Source organism: Scyliorhinus torazame, chromosome 8, assembly GCF_047496885.1.
Source record: "Scyliorhinus torazame isolate Kashiwa2021f chromosome 8, sScyTor2.1, whole genome shotgun sequence".
NCBI lineage: Eukaryota > Metazoa > Chordata > Chondrichthyes > Carcharhiniformes > Scyliorhinidae > Scyliorhinus > Scyliorhinus torazame.
Window position 1 is genome coordinate 41,468,593 of NC_092714.1, and position 21,857 is coordinate 41,490,449.

General features: G+C 47.2%; 1 protein-coding gene across 1 annotated transcript in view; it reads right to left on the bottom strand.

Moving 5' to 3' along the window:
- Nucleotides 1-21,857, bottom strand: part of urb1 (URB1 ribosome biogenesis homolog) — a 167,105-nt gene that overhangs the window by 119,720 nt on the left and 25,528 nt on the right. The window contains exon 9 of the mRNA XM_072513439.1: nucleotides 21,172-21,367. Within this exon, the coding sequence (XP_072369540.1) occupies nucleotides 21,172-21,367 (196 nt within the window). The remainder of the gene's footprint in view (nucleotides 1-21,171; nucleotides 21,368-21,857) is intronic.

Genomic DNA, 21,857 nt, shown 5'->3' on the forward strand with positions numbered 1-21,857 from the left:
ACCCTCTGGAGAAGCAGAGTCACAGACAGCAACTTCTAGATTTCCATGTAATTCCGTGCACGTGCTGAGCTTAAATGTTGCTGTCAGTTTTAGTGGAGCAATGATGATGAACGCTGGCGGCTTTGCTGTCATTACCACAGGAAGTGCAGGCCTTTACAAATTTTTTGCTTACAAATCAATAAAGCGCTCTTTCACGCTTTATTGATAAGTATCCATTAAATTTCACTTTGTTTACTTACTAGGATTCCTCCTTTCTTTGCAGATGCTACCTGACCTGCCGAATGTCCAGCATTTCCATTTGTCATTGTTGTAACCCGCACGGGCCTTACGGGGTAGGGATGATCCACTACCTTGTGGAGTTTGGAGAATGCAAGCTCCCCCGATAAGGGGACCCTTAACGAAGTTTATGTGCCTTTGTGTAAATAGAGTCAACCAGCCAGGCATCGATGAGAGAAGATCCAGTAGGGAACTACTGGAACAGTACGTAATATTTAATTTAAGTTTATGTTTTTCACTACTCGGCATGGATTCCTTTTGTTTCCCCTTAGAAAACTGGCAATGTGGATAAAGACTAGTTCACTACCGACACAGCTGAGTCACCTCCCCATATCCCTTGAATACAGGTTGGAAATTCTTTTTCATCACGCCTCTTTTCAGACGTTTGTTTGTGTTTGATGCCGGATTGGAAGGTTGGAGTCAGTATGCACAGAGGATGCGTTACTTTTTCAATGCCAATAATATCACAGAGAATGACCACCAGATAGTTATTTTGCTTACTGCTTATGGTACACATACGTTCGGAGAGATACAGAGCCTTTCCTACCCAGCGACTCCAGACACTAAAATCTTCGATGAGCTTGTGAAGCTAGTGGGGCAACATTTTTTTCCGACCCTGTTGGTAATAGTACAGCTGTGCCGATTTAATACCACTGAAAGAACCCTGGGTGAATCAATCACCGAGTTTTTATCGAGGCAGCGGAAAATTGCTGAATTCTGTGCATATGGCGCCGGCTTATCTGAAATGCTACGTGACCGCTTGAGTTTGCAGCATAAACAATGCGGCCTTGCAGAAGAAGCTGCTGACCGAACCTTCCCTAACTTTGCAATTGGTCGTCCAGATTGCGGTCTCCTACAAAATCACAGAACGAGGAGTGCAGGTGGCGCAAGGAGTGGAGGTGAACGCCTTAGGACGTGCCCCCTCCCATCCTGAGGCCCCTCCACGTCCCGTCGCCTTAACCTGGACCAAACACCGTAAAGGCACGCCCCAGTGGCCGAAGAATGAGCCACCCCAGCGAAAGTCTTCTTTGGAATCCGTAGAGTGAGAGCCAGATTGTTGAGGGGCTTGTAGTCGCACCCGGCATGAGCGCAGCCCACTGGTGAACCAGAGGTCCAGACGCCCGGGTAGAGACCGCCACCAGCCCAGGGATCATACTTTCCACTTCGATGAGCCAGAGGAGGAGGACAACTGCATGCACGTGCAAGGTGTAGCAGTCCCCCGATTGGCCCACACTAAGGTTTCAATGCGTGCGAATGGATACCTGCTCGACGTTAGTTGGGCACTGGCGCAGTGGTTTCCGTGATTGGTCAGCAGGCGTTTGACCACATTAAGATGGGAGTTCAGACCCAGGTTTGGAGAGTATCCAGGCGAGATTGGCTACCCAGACGGTGGAATCGTTGGATATTGCGGGTACTACTATGACCCCAGTGGTTTATGGGCACCAGTTGGGGTGCCTTCTGCTCATCGTGGTAAACAGATGCAATCCAAGCTTGTTGGGCAGCGACTGGCTGTGTCACCTGCAAAGATGGCACATTCTTCAGACCAGTTCAAGTGGTTTGGCCGAGGTGTTGGGGAAATACCCTAAAGTGTTCCAACCCAGATTGGTGAGGATAAAGGGGGTCGTGGCCTGCATACAGGTCGACCTGGAAGCCCCGGGCACGCATGGTTCCCTATGCCTTGCTTGAAAAGGTGGAGGCAGTGGAGACAGAGCTGTCAGTTAGAGACCTTGGGCAGCATCAGTTTCGCTGGTTGGATTTGGATTTTGTCACGTGTATCGAGGTACAGTGAAATATATTTTTCTGCGTGCAGCTCAAACAGATCATTTAGTACAAGAAAAGAAAATAAGTAATAGGGCAACACAAGGTACACAATGTAAATACACAGACACCGGCATTGGATGAAGCATACAGGGGTGTAGTATTAATCAGATTAGTCCATAAGAGGGTTGTTTAGGAGTCTGCTAACAGCGGGGAAGAAGCTGTTTTTGAATCTGTTCGTGCACGTTCTCAGACTTTTGGATCTCCTGCCCGATGGAAGAAGTTGGAAGAGCGAGTAAGCCGGGTGGGAGGGGGTCTTTGATTATGCTGCCCGCTTTCCCAAGGAGCAGGAGATGTAGATAGAGTCAATGGATGGGAAGCGGGTTGTTAAGTAATGGGTTAAGAGACATTGCAATTAGTTGTCTCATTTATGTTAAGTATCCATTAAATTTCACTGATATGTAACGGGGCTTCAGGTGGCCTCAGTCAGGTGATGCATAGTTAGAGTTTTGTACAAAGGCTGTTGGAATGAAATAAATGTGTTTGTGAAAAAGGAACAGAGCTTTAGACTCTTCATATCACAGCAACTAAAACGTCTAACAATTGGTAGCAGAGGACGGTTGCTGTGTAAATGTGAAGGGTTGAAAGATACAACTTTTCCAGATCAAACCAAGGAGTAAGTGAGAAAAGAAAAAAAAAAGGGATATATGGCTGAACCGAGGATAAAGATGGCTGGATATGACTATCCTCCCTTATTTTCTGAAAGGGAATCGTATGACCAATCGAGAAGTGTAGTAGTTATGTGGACTAAGGTAACTGCTTTGGGAAAGAGAAAACAAGGTATGGCATTGGCTCTTTCTCTACCATATGGCAGTAAACTCCAAAACAAAGTGCTTTCTGAGCTGGAATTGGAAGAGTTAGACTCAGAAGAAGGTCTGGAAACTTTATTACATTATATGGATAAGATTTATAAGAAAGATGACTTGTTAAGTGCGTATGAAGCATGGTCGGATTTTGATAAGTTCCAGAAAATGGAGGATATCTCCATGGAAGACTATATAATGGAATTTGGCAGACTATATAAAAGGCTGCAGAAACACAACCTGGAATTTCCAGTCTGTGTTGGCCTTTAAATTACTTGACTGTGCTAGAGTGAGCAACATGGATAGGCTCCTGGTTTTGACAGGAGTTCAGTTTACTGATAAGGATACCTTATTCGAACAGATGACAAAAGCTTTACAAAAGTTTCTGGGGAAACATTCGATTCCGATGGCTCTGATGACCCAAATAGGTCAGCCTGCAATAAGGCAGAATATGGAAGATACACTACTAACAGGATGGCGAAATCATATGGCTATGAACAGGGCTCAAGACTATAGAAGGAGACCGAGACAAGGAAATTATGAAGACAGAAACCCAGTTAGAACCTACAATAGGAAGATGAACCCCAGAAATGCACGGGGCATGATAAATCGATGTTTTCGATGTGACTCTCAACACCATTATGCTTTCAACTGTCCAACTCGTTATGATAGAGTGTTTGAAGCGACACATGACACGGAAGAGTCAGAAGAGGAAAAAGATAGTGACCAGAAAGAAGACATTGTCCTATTGACAAGCAGTTTTACGCCTGTAATGAGGGTGTTGGTTGCAGAATCCTTCAACTATGCTGTATTGGACAGTGGCTGCACATCTACTGTGTGTGGAATTGACTGGTTAAAATGTTACCTGGACTCTTTGAATGCCGAAAATCGTAACAAGGTTAAGGAATTTGAAAGTTCCACAAGTTTCAGGTTTGGGGATGATAATACTCTGAAATCGCTGAAAAGAGTGATGATCCCTTGCAATATTGCCGGAGTGAATCATTTCATTCGCACGGATGTTGTATCAAGTGAGATACCTTTGCTTCTGAGCAGACCGTCGATGAAGAAAGCACACATGAAACTGGATATGGAACAGGATAAGGCAACAGTTTTTGGAAAGACGGTGGACTTACAACTTACAGTCGGGACACTATTGTATTCCATTATTGACAAATGATATTTCAAGTAGAGTGGTTAAGGATGTGTTAATGGCAGTTGAAAATGGGACTTTAGCTGATAAAAAGCTTGTGGTATTAAAACTGCATAGGCAATTTGCACATCCGTCTCCTCGGAGGTTGAAAGATTTTTTAAAGGATGCAGGGGTAAGTGATGACGACTATACTAAACAGATAGAACAGGTTAGTGACTGCTGTGAAGTTTGTAGGAAGTACAGAAGGACACCAGCACGACCGACAGTAACCCTACCTTTGGCCAGGGATTTTAACAACATTGTGGCCATGGACTTTAAGATCTGGGATAAAGCAAATAATATATTTATTTTCCATTTTGTAGATTTAGCAACCAGATTTAGTCAATCAACGATTGCACAAAGTAAAGAAAAGAGAGTAATTCTGGATCAAATCATGGAAAAATGGATAGGGACAGGAATGGGTCCACCAGCAAAATTCCTTACGGACAATGGGGGAGAATTTGCTAATGATGAGTTTAGGGATATGTGTGAAAACATGAATATCAGAGTTATGAATACGGCTGCAGAAAGCCCATTTAGTAATGGTGTCTGTGAAAGAAATCATGCTGTCATTGATGACATGCCTCGGAAAATTTTGGCAGAGCGACCAAATTGCAGGCTAAATTCAGCTTTAGCATGGGCAGTACATGTAAATAATTTATTGCAGGTGGTTGGGAGCTATAGTCCTTATCAATTAGTGTTTGGTAGAAATCCTAACATTCCGTCCATTTTGGATGACCAGCCTCCAGCTTGGGAGGGGACTACAATTAGCTCGGTTTTGCTGAACATTTAAATGCAATACATAGCAGTAGAAAAGCTTTTTTGGTAGCAGAAGTCTCTGAAAGAATTCGCAGAGCTTTAAGACATAACGTACGGCCATCAGATGACTTTTTCAGCAAGGAGGCATGGTATACTATAAGAGAGACAATTCTAATGAATGGAAAGGCCCAGGGAAGATCATAGGCATAGATGGCAAAACAGTTATTTTGCAACATGGTAATCAAACTGTTAGGGTACACTCATCAAGGATAATGGGTAAAGATTACAAATTTTCAAATTTAGACAGAGCAGACAGACATGACAAGGAACCAGAGTCATCTGGTACGCATGTGTTACAGAACTATGAGGACCAATTAACTGATATAGACAGGGTTTCTGTGGAGGAACACAACACTTCTGATTAATTAGAACAGGCCATTTTTCCGAAAGGGCAACTGTCAAAAGTTGGTACAAAAGTGACATACTTGCCTGAAGGGTCTAGTCAATGGAAGGATGCAACTGTTATTAGTAGAGCAGGGAAGGCCACTGGAAATGATAAACATTGGTTGAATGTACACTATTCAGGGGAAGGAGTCAAGACAATGGATTGGGAAAACAAAGTTCAAAAATGGCGGACACAGAAACGCAGTGCCAGTACAGATAGTACATCGGATTGTGAACAGGTCCGCAGGAAAAGGTTGAGAACTATTGAAAGGACATCCCACAGCAGAAGGGAAAGATTAAAGCAGTAGCAGTACAGAACGAGATACCAGGCGGGAGAGGGGACATAGTTTATCAAGATCTCGGAACATGAGTAAGTCTACGAATACCAATAGGAGTAGAGGCCCACATGCACGTGAGATTTTGGTGGCTTCAAATAAATTAGATGAAAAAGCTATCAAAGAAGCTAAACAGCAAGAATGGCATAGTTGGAGTGAATTTGGGGTATACACGGAAGTACCGGATAGGGGACAAACAGCTCTATCCCACAGATGGATGTGCACGGAAAAGGTTCTTCCGGATGGAACTTATAAGGCAAAGGCCAGGCTTGTGGCAAGGGGATTTGAAGAAAACTTAGAACATCAGGATTTAAGGGTAGATTGACCTACAGCAGGAAAGGTTATTTTAAAGATCTTCTTGGCTCTATTAGCCACAAAGGCATGGGAATGCAAATCTATAGATATAAAAGCTGCCTTTTTGCAGTGGCATCAGCTCCAGAGAGACATATTTCTCCGTCCTCCTAATGAAGCAGCTAACACAGAAGGGGTGCTCTGGAAGTTTAACAAATGTGTATATGGATTAAATGATGCATCTGGAGTCTGGTATTTTTCGGTAAGGTCAGTTTTGTTAAAGTTAGGCTGTTGCCAGTTGAAAGCAGATCCTGCAATATTTTACTGGCACTATAAAGGAAATCTTTCTGGCATTTTTTATGATGCATGTCGATGATTTTTTGTGGGGTGGGAGTAGTGATTTTGAAGCTATTGTAATCTCTGGGTTGAGGAAGGAATTCAGGGTTAGAAGTCAGGCTTCCGGTGCATTTAAATATATTGGACTGGAAATTGGACAGACTAAGTTAGGGGCAACTTTACGTCAGTAATCTTATTTGGAAAGCATCAGCCCAATAGCAATTAGTCGTGGCCGAGTTTCACAAAAAGATGCAATGGTTTCAAAGACAGAAAAAGAGCAACTGCGAAGTTTAATTGGGCAACTGAATTGGTTAGGTAGACAGACTAGACCGGACGTGAGTTTTGATGTCTTAGAGTTGAGTACAAAAATTGATGATCCCAAAGTGGAAGACATAATAAGAGCAAATAAAACGTTGGCCAAACTAAAAATGCAGGTGTGTGTTTTGAAGTTCCCGGTTTTAGGTGACCGTAGGCACTTGAAACTCATAGTTTATAGTGATGCGTCCTACGCAAATTTATGTGATGGGGTTTCAAGCGCAGGAGGTTTTATAATTTTCCTTTTGGGGAACAATGGTAAATGTTGCCCGCTTGTGTGGGAAACAAAGAAAATAAGGAGAGTGGTAAAAAGCACTTTGGCTGCTGAGACGTTAAGCCTTGTAGAGGCGGTGGATATGGCCTTTTGTATAAGTATGATAGTGACAGAAATTTTAGGATTAGGGTAATATACCTATTGCCTGTCACATTGACAATAAATCCCTGTGGGAAAATGTGCACTCTACAAAAAGTGTCAATGAAAAGAGGTTAAGGATAGACATCGCAAGTTTGAAGCAGATGTTGGACAGAGGGGAAATAACAAAAATTAAATGGGTTGACAGGAGCTATCAACTGTCAGGCTGTTTTACGAAAAGAGGGGCGGGTTCACAGAAACTTTTGGATATTGTTAATGAAGGGCGCTTGTTTCGGTGACTGTCTTTTTTTTCTTTCTTGTCCAAACAAAAATAAAAGAGGGGGGAAAATCATGTGTGTGTTTCCGAGTTTCTTGAAATTTTGTTTCCACCTAATTTTTTTTTTCTCCAAGGAAGGGGAGACTGTTAAGTAATGTGTTAAGAGACATTGCAATTAGTTGTCTCATTTATGTTAAGTATCCATTAATTGACACTGATATGTAAAGGGGCTTCAGGTGGCCTCTGTCAGGTGATGTATAGTTAGAGTTTTGTGCAAAGGCTGTTGGAATGAAATAAATGTGTGTTTGTGAAAAAGGAACAGGCCGAGCAGTTGTCATACCAGGCTGTGATGCAGCCAGATAGGATGCTTTCTGTGGTGCGCCTGTAAAAATTGATAAGAGTCAATGTGGACATGCTGAATTTCCTTAGTTTCCTGAGGAAATATAGGTGCTGTTGTGCTTTCTTGGTGGTAGCATCGACATGGGTGGACCAGGACAGATTTTGGGTGATGTGCACACCTAGAAATTTGAAGTTGTCAGCCATCTCCACCTCGGCCCGTTGATGCAGACAGGGGTGCACAATACTTTGTTTCCTGAAGTCAATGACAGGCTCTTTAGTTTTCTTGGCATTGAGGAAGAGATTGTTGTCATTACACCACTCCACTAGGTTCTCTAGCCCCCTCCTGTATTCGGATTCGTCGTTGTTCGAGATCCGACCCACTAGTCGTGTCGTCAGCAAATTTGTAGATGGAATTGGAGCCAAATTTTGCCACACAGTCGTTATGTGTATAGGAAGTATAGTAGGGGCCTAAGTACGCAGCCTTGCAGGGACCCAGTATTGAGGACTATCGTGGAGGAAGTATTATTGTTTATTCTTACTGATTGTGGTCGATGGATCAGAAAGTCAAGAATCCAGTTGCAGAGTAAGGAGCCAAGTCCTAGGTTTTGGAGCTTTGAAATTAGCTCCAAATATGGTGTTCAAGGCAGAGCTGTAATCAATAAATAGGAGTCGGATGTAGGAGTCCTTGCTGTCGAGATGAGTGTAGGGCCAGGAAGATGGCATCTGCTGTGGACCGGTTGCAGCGGAATGCGAATTGCAGTGGATCTCTGCATTCTGAGAGTATGGAGTTGATGTGCCTCATGATCAACCTCTTGAAGCACTTCATTACGATCGATGTCAGGGCCACCGATGGTAGTCGTTGAGGCACATTGCCTGGTTCTTCTTTGGCACCGGTATGGTGGTGGTCTTCTTGAAGCAGGTGGGGACCTCGGAACGGAGTAGGGAGAGGTTGAAGATGTCCGCGAACACTTCTGCCAGCTGGTCCGCGCAGGATCTGAGTGCAGGACCAGGGACCCCTTCGGACCCATCGCCTTCCATGGGTTCACTTTCAGGAAGGCCGATCTGACTTTGGAATCTGTGACGGTGGGTATGGGTGTGTCCGGGGTTGCTGGGGCAGTCAACAGCGGTTTCATGGTTTCCTGCTCGAACCGACATGGAGTTCATCGGGGAGGGGTGCTGCCAGAGATTCTGCTCAGCTTCGCTTTGTAGCCTGTTATGTTGTTTAGGCCTTGCCACAACTGACGAGAGTATGTAACGCTAGTTTATGACTCTAGCTTGGTCTGATATTGTCTCTTGGCAACCTGGATTACTTTGCAGAGGTAGAACCTGGATTTCTTGTATAGGTCAGGGTCGCCTGACTTGAACGCCTCAGACCTGTCCTTCAGCCAGGGCAGCACCGGTGGTATTGGTCATGTGCCGTTCATGAAGCCGGCCAAAATGGTTTGTTTATGTTTATGTCTGGAAGTCAACAGTGAACACTGCAATGGGGATCTCTACGTGAAGCTCGCAGAGGGCATGTGTTCACGAAGCCCAACATGAGCCATGTCTATTTGCATCCTGCCTCTTGCAAGTATGTCACCATCAACAAACACCGGGGCCTATACGAGTATACACGGCTGACTTTCTGAGTGTCCTCCCTCCACCTGCGCTATTTTTCAGCGGGTGATGGAGGGCATCCTGAGAGGGCTCTCACGTGTAGCTGTTTATTTAGATGATCTGCTGGTCATGGGTGCCTCTGAAAAGAGCCCTTGGATATCCTGGAGGCTGTGTTGAAACGATTTAATGAAGCTGGTGTCCGCCTACAGAGAGCCAAGTGCGTGTTTAATGCAAAGGTAGCCTACCTCGACTTTCAGGTGGATCGTGAAGATCTCCACTCCATCGCGGAGAAGTTGCACGCTATTCAGCAGGCCCTATCCCAAAGAATGCCTCGGAGCTTCGATCTTTCCTCGATCTTGATAATTATTACGGGAAGTTCCTTTCGAACATGGCTACCACGTTGACTCCAGAGCACCTCCTTCTGAAAAAGGATCACATATGGACTTGGGGCTGGCCAAAGGAAGCAGCTTTTTGTGGGTAAAAGGACAGTTGTCATCTTTTGGGTTACTCGGCCATTACGATCCCAAGCCCTTGCTCAATACAGGGGTAGCTTAGCCCTATGGTATTGGGTCAGTTGTGTCCCACAGAAAGGAGGATGGAGGGAAACAGCCGATAGCTTTCGCCTCCCGTACGTTGGCTGCAGAGGAAAAAAAGTATTCGCAGATAGAGAAGGAAGGCCTGGCCGTGGCGTTCGCCGTGAAACACTTTCACCATTATGTCTACGGCCACCATTTTACGCTCATTTCGGATCATAAACCTTTACTCAGGCTTTTCCAAGAGGATAAAGCGATTCTGTTCATTGTTTCTGTGCACATCCAGCGCTGGGTCTTATTACTCGTCGTTACAAGTATTCTTTTGAGTATAGATCAGGTACTCAAATTGCAAACGCAGATGCTCTGAGCCGGTCAAGGTGGCCACAACCTTAAATTTCATGGACTCTTTGTTGTCACGGCGGTACAGATCTGTGAATGGGCCCAGACCATCCAGATCCTTTCCAAAATTCAGCATGTGGTCCAACACAGAGGACAGCATCGACAGCTCCCAGGCGAGTTGAAGGCATTTTGCTCTAAGCTGTCTGAATTTAATGTGGAAGATGGTATCCTGCTGTGGGCAAGAGGCAGGAGTTAATTCCGAAAGACCTCCACAATAGTCACCCGGGTGCGTCAAAGATGAAACGTCTGGCACGCCGTTATGTATGGTGTCCGGGCCTCGACACGGACATCGAGCCGACTTTGCTGGTCTTTTTCAGGGGTCAATGTTCCTATTAGTAATTGACGCACATTCAAAGTGGCTTGACGTACACAAGGTGGCAGGATCCAAGTCCCGGGTGACCATTGAGAAATTGTGTTCATCATTTTGCACGCACAGCCTCACTGAAGTGCTCGTCACTGATAATGACACTCCTTTTATGAGTGAGGAGTTCGCTGGGTTTCTGAAGGCAAATGGGGCACGGCCTATTTGTATCGCCCCATATCACCCGACTTCAAGTTGTTTAGCAGAGCAAGCGGTACAAACCGTTAAACGTGGCCTTCAATCTTCTGGATCGATGGACAGCAGGCTGGCTCGTTTCTTATTTAGCCACAGGACCATTCCTGACTGGGGCAGCCCTGTGGAATTGCTGATGGGCCGGAGACTTTGTATCCGCCTTAGCATGATCATTCCAGACATAAGTGCGAAGGTACGACACAACCAGCAGCAGCAAGGGTGTTGCCCCTCCCAACGTTGACCGTCCAGACATTTAGTACTAAGTGACTCGGTGTTTATGCGAAACCTTGGCGGCGACAACCAGTGCGTCTCCGCCGATATCCTCCACAAAAAGGGCCTATGTGCCCTACCAGGTGCAAGCCCAAAGTTGTACTATGAAAAAGTGCCCCAACCATCCTTGGTCCAGGACATCGATTTTCAGAAAGTTCCTCGCCCGCGGAAACTTCTTCTGAAACCTCATCTGCTGCCTGATAAAGCCAAGGTGGTATCTTGTGTTCAGAAACCTCTTCTAGGGCAGCATCTGCCTTCGTCTATGGGACCCCAAGGGAGGGCAGGACTCTGAGACGACTGGGGTGGTCGACTCGGACTCAGAAATGGAAACACAGGCAACCTCCGACGGGGAACCCTCAGATCCACAGCCTCTGGAACTGCAGCCACCACAATGATCGCGCTGGAGGCGACGTTCGCCTTTGACTATACTCCCCTGATGTCCAGCCAAACATCAAGAGGGCTCTTTCCTTTGCCAGTCCGTGGAGAATTCTTTGGACTTGGTGGGGGGTGGGGGAGGCGAAGTTATAACCTGCACAGGTCTTACGTAATAGGAATGATCCACTACCCGTGGAGCTTGCAGAATACGAGCTCCCCCGACAAGGGGCGGGGAACACTCAACACAGTTCGTATGCCTTTGTGTAAGTCGAGTTGGCCAGTCAGGCACCGACTCACCTGATGAAGGAGCTGCGCTCTGAAAGTTAGCGACTCCAAACAAACTTGTTGGACTTTAACCTGGTGTTGTCAGACTTCTTACTGTGCCCAGCTATTCCGAGTTAAGATTTTATAGGGATCCTTCATTTAGATTTTTGGATAAACAGCCCCCCCCGCTCCCCCCCATTGTTCTTTAAGACCTCAAAGTTGTGGACACCTTGTTCTGGTTGCTGGCAGGTACTCAACACCTTCTCACTGCCTTCTAACTCTACTGACTGCTTTCAGTCACTTAACTCTTTGATTCTGCAACCCATTTTAATAATTTATATCTCTAAATGGAGTTTTACAACCCCACTCTCCCAGAATAGCTGGCTCTGTTAAGGAACTTAATGTTTATAATTGGCTTTCAGCGTTCTTTCACCCCAGAATGACAAACAATTTCCATATTTTATTGAAGTAAGGATAAACCTTCTGAATTCATTATAAGCTTAAATATAGGTCAGCCATTGTTCAATGCCTTCACACTATCTGTGATCTTGTAAGACAAAGACAGGTTAATTAAATCTGGTCTAGTTTGATTTGCATTTACATTAGGGTTATTTATCGGTTTCTTTTTAAAAAAATATATTTTTATTCTCCTCCTTTTTCACATTTTCTCCCAAATTTACACCCACCAACATAAACAATAGTCAGTAACAAATATGTCAATCCCCATATCAATAACAACGATCCCATCCTCCCAACAAACCCCAAACATTAGCCCGCATGTTCACACAAATGACAAAAAGGAATTAGGGATCACCCATAGTCGCCATTAACACACACAGCTCCCTCCCCCAACCCTCCCACCCCAACTAATGTTCGATGTTATCCAGTTCTTGAGAGTGCATAATGAATAATGCCCATGAATTGTAGAACCCCTCCATCCTTCCCCTCAGTTAAAACTCAACCTTCTCAAGAGTCAAGAATTCCAACAGGTCCCCCCGCCACGCCAGGACACAGGGTGGAGAGGTTGCTCTCCAACCTACCAGGATCCGCCTTCGGGCGATCAACGAGGCGAAGGCTACAACATTTGCCTCTGCATCCGTTTCCAACCTTGGCTGGTCCGACACCCCGAATATGGCCTCCCGGGGGCCTGGGTCCAGTTTCACATGTACCACTTTAGAAATTACCCTAAAAACTTCCCTCCCGTAATCCTCTAGCTTTGGACAGGACCACAACATATGAACGTGATTAGCCCACCCCCCCAATGTTCACACATCTTCTACTCCTTCAAAGAATTGGCTCATTCTTGCACTAGTGAGGTGTGCTCTGTATACCACCTTCAGCTGTATCAGCCCCAACCTCGCGCACGAGGTGGAGGCATTCACTCTCCGGAGCACCTCACACCAGAACCCCTCCTCCATATCCTCTCCCAACTCTTCCTCCCACTTTGCTTTGATCCCTTCCAGTGGTGCCTTCTCATCTTCCAAAATAGCCCCGTAAACCATCGACACTACCTCCTTCTCCAGTCCCCTTGTCATCAGCACTCCTCCAGCAATGTGGAGGCCGGCTCCACCGGGAAGCTCTGTATCTCCTTTCTGGCAAAATCTCAAACATGCATGTATTTAAACACTTCCCCCTGCTCCAGCCCGTACTTCGCTTCCAGCTCCTTCAATCCTGCAAACCGACGCCCAAGAAACAAATCTTTTAGTGTCTTAATTCCCTTCCCCTCCCATTTCCGAAAATTTCCATCTCACTTCCCTGGCTCAAATCTGCGGTTCCCCCGAATCGACATTTCCATTGACCTTGCCCCCAACCCGAAGTGCTGGCGAAACTGCCTCCAAATTCTCAATGAAGCGATTATTACCGGACACCCCGAATATTTCCCCGGGGCCATCGGGAGCGGTGCTGTTGCTAGTGCTTTCAATCCCGACCCCTTGCACAAACTCTCCTCCATTCTGACCCACTGGGAATCAAGCCCTCTGACTCAGCTCCGTACCTTCTCCGCATTCGCCGCCCAGTAGTAATACATCAGGTTCGGAAGACCCAAACCCCCTGCCTGCCTTCCCCTCTGTAGCCGCACCTTTCTAACTCTGGCCACCTTCCCTCCCCATATGAACGAAGTAATCATTCCCTCAATCTCTCTGAAAGAAGCCTTTGGCAGGAAAATCGGCAGACATTGGAAAATAAACAGAAATCGCGGCAACACATTCAGTTTAACCGCCTGTACCCGACCCGCCAGTGACAGAGGGAGACCATCCCACCTTGCCAGATCAGCTTTCACTCTCCCCACCAAACTAGAAATGTTGTACCAGCCCCCCCCCACTCCCGGGCAACCTGCAACCACAGGTACCTAAAGTGAGTCCCTGCCCTGCGGAATGGCAGCTCCCCCCCGCCCCTGCCCCCACCCCCAGCCGAGACAACACAAAATACTCACTCTTGTCTAGATTTAATTTGAACCCCGAGAAAGACCTAAACACCCGAAGCAGCTCCAATATTCCCCCTATCGACACACTCGGTTCCGACACGTACAACAACAAGTCATCGGCATACAAGGACACCCTATGCTCTATCCCCTCCGCACCATTCCTTTCCATACCCCCGAACTTCTTAATGCGATGACCAACGGCTCAATGGCGAGTGCAAACAGCAGGGGGAGCATAGGACATCCCTGCCTAGTCCCACGGTGGAGAGAACATCGAACATAGAACTTACAGTGCAGAAGGAGGCCAGTCAGCCCATCGAGTCTGCACCAAACCAGTTAAGCCCTCACTTCCACCCTATCCCCGTAACCCAATAACCCCTTATATGGTCACTAAGGGCAATTTATCACGGCCAATCCACCTAACCTGCACATCTTTGGCCTGTGAGAGGAAACCGGAGCACCCGGAGGAAACTCACGCAGACACGGGGAGAACGTGCAGACTCCGCACAGACAGTGACCCAGCAGGGAATCGAACCTGGGACCCTGGCGCTGTGAAGCCACAGTGCTAATCACTTGTGCTACCGTGCTGCCCACAAAGGTATCTCGAGCTGATGTTGTTTGTGCGGACACGCGCCCTCGGCTCCTTATATAGTAGCTTTACCCAGTTCACAAATCTTGGTCCAATCCCAAACCACTCCAGAACTGCCATCAAGTACCCCCATTCTACCCAGCCGAACGCCTTCTCAGCGTCCAATGCCACAACCACCTGTGTTTCCTTCCCCTCCGCCGGTGCCATAACGACGTTCAATACCCGTCTAACGTTTGAAAAGAGCTGCCTCCCTCTCACGAACCCAGTCTGATCTTCACCTATCATCTTCGGGAGGCACTCCTCCAGCCTACCCGCCAGTACCTTCGCCAATACTTTTGCGTCCACATTCAAAAGTTATATGGCCTATACGACCCACACTCCGTCGGGTCCTTATCTTTTTTACCACAAGGGAAATCGATGCCTGCCCCAAAGTTTGTGGCAACACCCCCTTCCCTATCGCCTCTTCAAACATCCCCACCATCAGGGGTGCCAGCTTATCCTTGAATTTTTTAATAATATTCCACTGGAAACCCATCCGGCCCTGCCACCTTCCCCGACTGCATCCTCCCAATCGCAACCTTTATCTCCTGCTCCACTATCGCTCCTTCTAATATAGCCCTGTCCCTGTCCCACTCCCCTAACCTCGGGTACTCCAACCCATCTAGAAATTCCTGCATCTCCCGGTCTCCCCCAGGTGGCTCTGAGCTGTACAACCTCTCATAAAATTCCTCAAAGACCTTGTTAATCAGATCTGGAGCCACCACCAACTTCCCTGCCCTGTCCCTCACCTGAACAGTTTCCCTTACCGCTGCCTCCCTCCGGAGCTGACCTGCTAACATACTTATCTCCTTATCTCCATGCTCGTAAACTGCACCCCTTGCTTGTCTCAGTTGGCGCACCGCCTTCCTGGTAGATAGTCGGTCAAAGCTCGCCTGTAGTTCCTTCCTCTTTTCCAACTTTGCTGGGTCCCCATCTTCTGCATAACTCCTATCTATCTCCAACATCTCATCTATTACCCTCTGCCGCTCCAACCTGTCCTCTTTGTCCACCCTGGCCTTAAACGAGATCACCTCACCCCTCACAAGTGGAGTACCACAAGGATCTGTTCTGGGGCCGTTGCTGTTTGTCATTTTTATCAATGACCTAGAGGAAGGCGCAGAAGGGTGGGTGAGTAAATTTGCAGACGATACTAAAGTCGGTGGTGTTGTCGATAGTGTGGAAGGAAGTAGCAGGTTACAGAGGGATATAGATAAGCTGCAGTGCTGGGCTGAGAGGTGGCAAATGGAGTTTAATGTAGAGAAGTGTGAGGTGATTCACTTTGGAAGGAAAAACAGGAATGTGGAATATTTGGCTAATGGAAAAGTTCTTGAAAGTGTGGATGGGCAGAGGGATCTAGGTGTCCATGTACATAGATCCCTGAAAGTTGCCACCCAGGTTGATAGGGTGGTGAAGAAGGCCTATGGAGTGTTGGCCTTTATTGGTAGAGGGATTGAGTTCCGGAGTCAGGAGGTCATGTTGCAGCTGTACAGAACTCTGGTACGGCCGCATTTGGAGTATTGCGTACAGTTCTGGTCACCGCATTATAGGAAGGACGTGGAGGCTTTGGAACGGGTGCAGAGGAGATTTACCAGGATGTTGCCTGGTATGGAGGGAAAATCTTATGAGGAAAGGCTGATGGACTTGAGGTTGTTTTCATTAGAGAGAAGAAGGTTAAGAGGAGACATAATAGAGGCATACAAAATGATCAGAGGGTTAGATAGGGTGGACAGTGAGAGCCTTCTCCCGCGGATGGAAATGGCTAGCACGAGGGGACATAGCCTTAAACTGAGGGGTGATAGATATAGGACAGAGGTCAGGAGTAGGTTCTTTACGCAAAGAGTAGTGAGGCCGTGGAATGCCCTACCTGCTACAGTAGTGAACTCGCCAACATTGAGGGCATTTAAAAGTTTATTGGATACACATATGGATGATAATGGTATAGTGTAGGTTAGATGGCTTTTGTTTCGGTCAACATCGTGGGCCGAAGGGCCTGTACTGCGCTGTATTGTTCTATGTTCTCACCACCCCCTTTAGAGCCTCCCCGACAACTGCCTTCGACACCTCACCCACACAGTTGAAACCTACATATTCCTCAATTACCTTTTGCAATTTGGTCACAGAACCCTTGGTCCCCCAAAAGTCCCACATCGAATTTCCACCTCGGCCTCTGCGCTACCCCCTTCTCCAGTACCATATCCACCCAATGCAGAGCATGATCTGATACAGCAATTGCCGAGTATAGAACATAGAACATAGAACAATACAGCGCAGTACAGGCCCTTCGGCCCACGATGTTGCACCGAAACAAAAGCCATCTAACCTACACTATGCCATTATCATCCATATGTTTATCCAATAAACTTTTAAATGCCCTCAATGTTGGCGAGTTCACTACTGTAGCAGGTAGGGCATTCCACGGCCTCACTACTCTTTGCGTAAAGAACCTACCTCTGACCTCTGTCCTATATCTATTACCCCTCAGTTTAAAGTTATGTCCCCTCGTGCCAGCCATTTCCATCCGCAGGAGAAGGCTCTCACTGTCCACCCTATCCAACCCCCTGATCATTTTGTATGCCTCTACTAAGTCTCCTCTTAACCTTCTTCTCTCCAACGAAAACAACCTCAAGTCCATCAGCCTTTCCTCATAAGATTTTCCCTCCATACCAGGCAACATCCTGGTAAATCTCCTCTGCACCCGCTCCAAAGCCTCCACGTCCTTCCTATAATGCGGTGACCAGAACTGTACGCAATACTCCAAATGCGGCCGTACCAGAGTTCTGTACAGCTGCAACATGACCTCCCGACTCCGGAACTCAATCCCTCTACCAATAAAGGCCAACACTCCATAGGCCTTCTTCACAACCCTATCAACCTGGGTGGCAACTTTCAGGGATCTATGTACATGGACACCTAGATCCCTCTGCTCATCCACACTTTCAAGAACTTTACCATTAGCCAAATATTCCGCATTCCTGTTATTCCTTCCAAAGTGAATCACCTCACACTTCTCTACATTAAACTCCATTTGCCACCTCTCAGCCCAGCTCTGCAGCTTATCTATATCCCTCTGTAACCTGCTACATCCTTCCACACTATCGACAACACCACCGACTTTAGTATCGTCTGCAAATTTACTCACCCACCCTTCTGCGCCTTCCTCTAGGTCATTGATAAAAATGACAAACAGCAACGGCCCCAGAACAGATCCTTGTGGTACTCCACTTGTGACTGTACTCCATTCTGAACATTTCCCATCAACCACCACCCTCTGTCTTCTTTCAGCTAGCCAATTTCTGATCCACATCTCTAAATCACCCTCAATCCCCAGCCTCCGTATTTTCTGCAATAGCCTACCGTGGGGAACCTTATCAAACGCTTTGCTGAAATCCATATACACCACATCAACTGCTCTACCCTCATCTACCTGTTTAGTCACCTTCTCAAAGAACTCAATAAGGTTTGTGAGGCATGACCTACCCTTCACAAAGCCATGCTGACTATCCCTGATCATATTATTCCTATCTAGATGATTATAAATCTTGTCTCTTATAATCCCTTCCAAGGCTTTACACACTACAGACGTGAGGCTCACCGGTCTATAGTTGCCGGGGTTGTCTCTGCTCCCCTTTTTGAACAAAGGGACCACATTTGCTGTCCTCCAGTCCTCTGGCACTATTCCTGTAGCCAATGATGACATAAAAATCAAAGCCAAAGGTCCAGCAATCTCTTCCCTGGCCTCGCAGAGAATTCTAGGATAAATCCCATCAGGTCCCGGGGACTTATCGGGACCCCTTATACCGACTATACCGACCCCTTAACCCCAGCCAGCAAAGCCTTCCCCACCACGAGTATACCTTATGGACTGCTGAGAAAAACGAATACGCCCGTTCCCTCGGGTGCAGAAACCTCCAAGGGTCCACCCCTTCAATTTCCACCATTAGCCCAGCCAACGCCTTCGCCCCCCCCCGATGGGACCAGCAAGCACGGCCGTGACCTGTCCAACCTTGGCTCCTGCACCAAATTCCAGTCCTCCCCACTATCAGTTTGTGTGTGTCCAAGTCGGGGATGGCTCCAAACACCTTCTTTACGAATCCCACATCGTCCCAATTGGGACTGTATACACTTAACAGCGCCACTGACCTCTCCTCCAGCGGCCCTGTCACAATCGCATATCTATCCCCCTGATCTGCCACCACCTTCTCCATCTGGAAGCGTACTCTTTTGCTGACCATTACCGCTACCCTTCGAATCCTTCCGCCAAATCCAGAGTGAAACACCTGACTAACCCAGCCCTTTTTAAGTCTCCCCTGGTCCTTCACCCTCAAGTGAGACTCCTGCAGCATTGCTACATCGGCTTTCAAACTTTTAAGATGCGCAAGCACCCTTGACCTCGTGACCGGACCTCCTAACCCCCTCACGTTCCACGTGACTATCCCAACTGGGGGTCTCTCACCCCCCCCCCCCCCACCCTTCTTATCCACCATCATCATACCACCGGACCCTGCCCCATGAACCTGACCCGCCCCTATCCATTATTAACATCGAACCCCTTCCCCCCTCCCAAAACCTCTCGAAAAAACATCGCCCGGCATTGATCCCTTCCCCCCCCCACCCCTGCTCACCTCGTAGGCCCATCAAAACCTGCTAACCAGGCTCCAATGTCTGCATCCCTCCTCTCACCTCCATTCACTAGCCGACTTTAATTAGCTAGCGCAGGTGGCTCCCCCCGCCAACATATACCGTCCCCTCCCAGCCAGTCCCAGAGAAAGAAAAACCAAAACAACAATCCAACCCATACAATTCACTAAAATAAGATATAACCGTCGCAACACAGAATGCCACTCAACCCAACCAATAACTTGAACTCTGTGACAATGTGAAGTGAAGTAAATTACAATACCCGTCAGTAAAAAGAAAGTTATAGCATTTATACATTTTCAAGCTCCCCAATCACAGTCCACAGTCTCTCTTCCAGCCTCGCTCCTCACGCCTGTCTGCCCTCTGCCCTCACGAAGGCCGCAGCCACCCCCGCTGTCTCAAAATAAAAGTCTTTGGCGTTATACGTCACCCTCAGCTTCGCCGGGTATACCATACCAAATTGCACCCTCTTGCTGTACAGTGCCACCTTCACTCGCCCGAACGTCGCTCGTCGTTTTGCCAACTCCACCGTCAAGTCCTTGTAGATCCGAACTCTAGCACCACTGCACCTCGCGCTTCTGCTACGCCCAGCTTAACACCTTCTCCTTCATGCAGTACTTATGGAAGCAGATAATTACTGCTCTTGGCGGCTCATTCACTTTGAGCTTCGGCCTTAATGACCGATGAGCTCGGTCTAGCTCGTACTGGGAGGGAGTCTCCCCCTCCCCCATCAACTCTGCCAACCTCTTAGCGAAGTACTCTGTTGGCCTTGGGCCCTCTGTCCCTTCGGGCAAGCTCACAATTCTCAGATTGTGCTGCCTCGAGCGGTTCTCCAAGTCCTCGAGCTTTGCTCGGAGTCCTCGGTTGACCTCCACCACCCTCCGCAGTTCGTCCCCCATTGAGGCGAGCTGGTCACTGTGCTGCGCCATGGCCTCCTCCACTTCCTTCACCTTCTCGCCCTACTCTCTCACCTCGGCCGATGTCTTTGCCCCAGCTACCCTCACCGGGGCGATTGCCTCCTCCACCAATGACTTCAATGCGACCGCCATCTCCTTCCTCAAAGCTTCCATGTGCCTCGCAAACTGCTTTTCCAGCTACACAGCCATCACTTTCCCCACCGTAAGCAGTGCGGCCCCACGATGCGGTCCGGCATCTGCCACCTTGTCAGCGCTTTTGCTGGTGCTCTCATTCAATGGCGAGCCCGTGTTTCCTCCCTTCTTCGACGCTGATTTTCGCATCCTTTAGATCCTTCAATCTTTTCTTAAAAAAAACCCAAAAAATTCTTCCTTCAAGAAAAAAAAACTTTTACAAACTTCCTTTAAAACTTCTTTCTCTTCTTTATTGTATTCCTCACAAATTCCCCTGGGACCGGACTTCAGGTCTTCTTAAAACATTCTAGACGGGAGCCACCCGATGTGGAACATCTCACCTACATCGCGCCCTGGCCTCGTCCTCCGTTTAGCTCCGACCCCGCTGCTCTGACTGTCGCACGCTGGGCCCCGACGCCTCAGCATCAGCCGGCCAACACCCGCGCAGGGTACCTGGCCGGTTTTCAAACCGGCCCCGCTTGACGCCCAGGACGGCCCCAAAGGCCGACAACAAGTTGGGGGGGGAGAAGAGAGACGAAGAATCGGGGAAACCCCCAAAAGCGCCTCAAATAGTGGCCACTGGCGGGAGCTCCTCTCGATGCGGCCGACCCGCTTGCAAACGCCACCGGAAGTCCTATTTATCGGTTTCTTAATCATACATTTTCATTTATCTTAAATTTAACCCCTTATTCTCCAATCTAAGGTTATAATTAAAATATGAACATAAACTATGCACTAGAACTATGGCACTAGATGATTGTGATAACCAACGTGTCATGTATGTTCCAGATTTCATTTATTGATGTCTCAAGACAGCAATACAATATAATCAGAACCAAGAGTGAAAACATTGTGTGAGTGAGTTGTTCCCTACCTTTCGAAGTAGTTTGATATTGTCCAGCCAGAGTGTCTTAAGTCTAGGGACAAAGGAATACTGTGTTTCCATGAAGAATCTGTTCAATAAATCAGGACACACTTTGAGGATGTTCACCATCAAGTCAGCCACCAGTGCATCTTCTGTAGCTGTTTTTAAACCCAGCAGAAATCTCAGCAGCACAATGTTTCCTCCCCTGCATGTGCAATCACAGTTCACAATTTAAAAAAAAATCAAAAAATATTTTTAGATCTGCATTAATGAACATGAGTGAATTCAAGAACAATGTACAAATTACATCAAAACATGAAGCAGCTCATAGTAACGATCGCTTTCTGCATAACATATATCCCCTAAAATCTGAGAAGCCAAGTAAAGATGTGTTACTTCCCATGGATAGTCACTTGGTGAAAGGCAAGGTGAGGCCAAATGGAAATACCCTGCTTTAGTAGCTAAACCTCCATGAACCCAAGTGCCATCACAAAAAAGCTACTCGTCTTAATCACTCCCATGGCAGAGGTTTCACATTCTCACCATTTTCTAGGTGAAGAGATTTCTTCTGAATTCCCGATTTTATTTATTGGTGTCTGTCTTATACTGATGACCTCTAATTTTGCCCTTCTCCACAAGTCAAAACCTTCTTTTTGTGTCTGCCTTTCAGAGGCTTTCACAATTTTTAAGGTCAC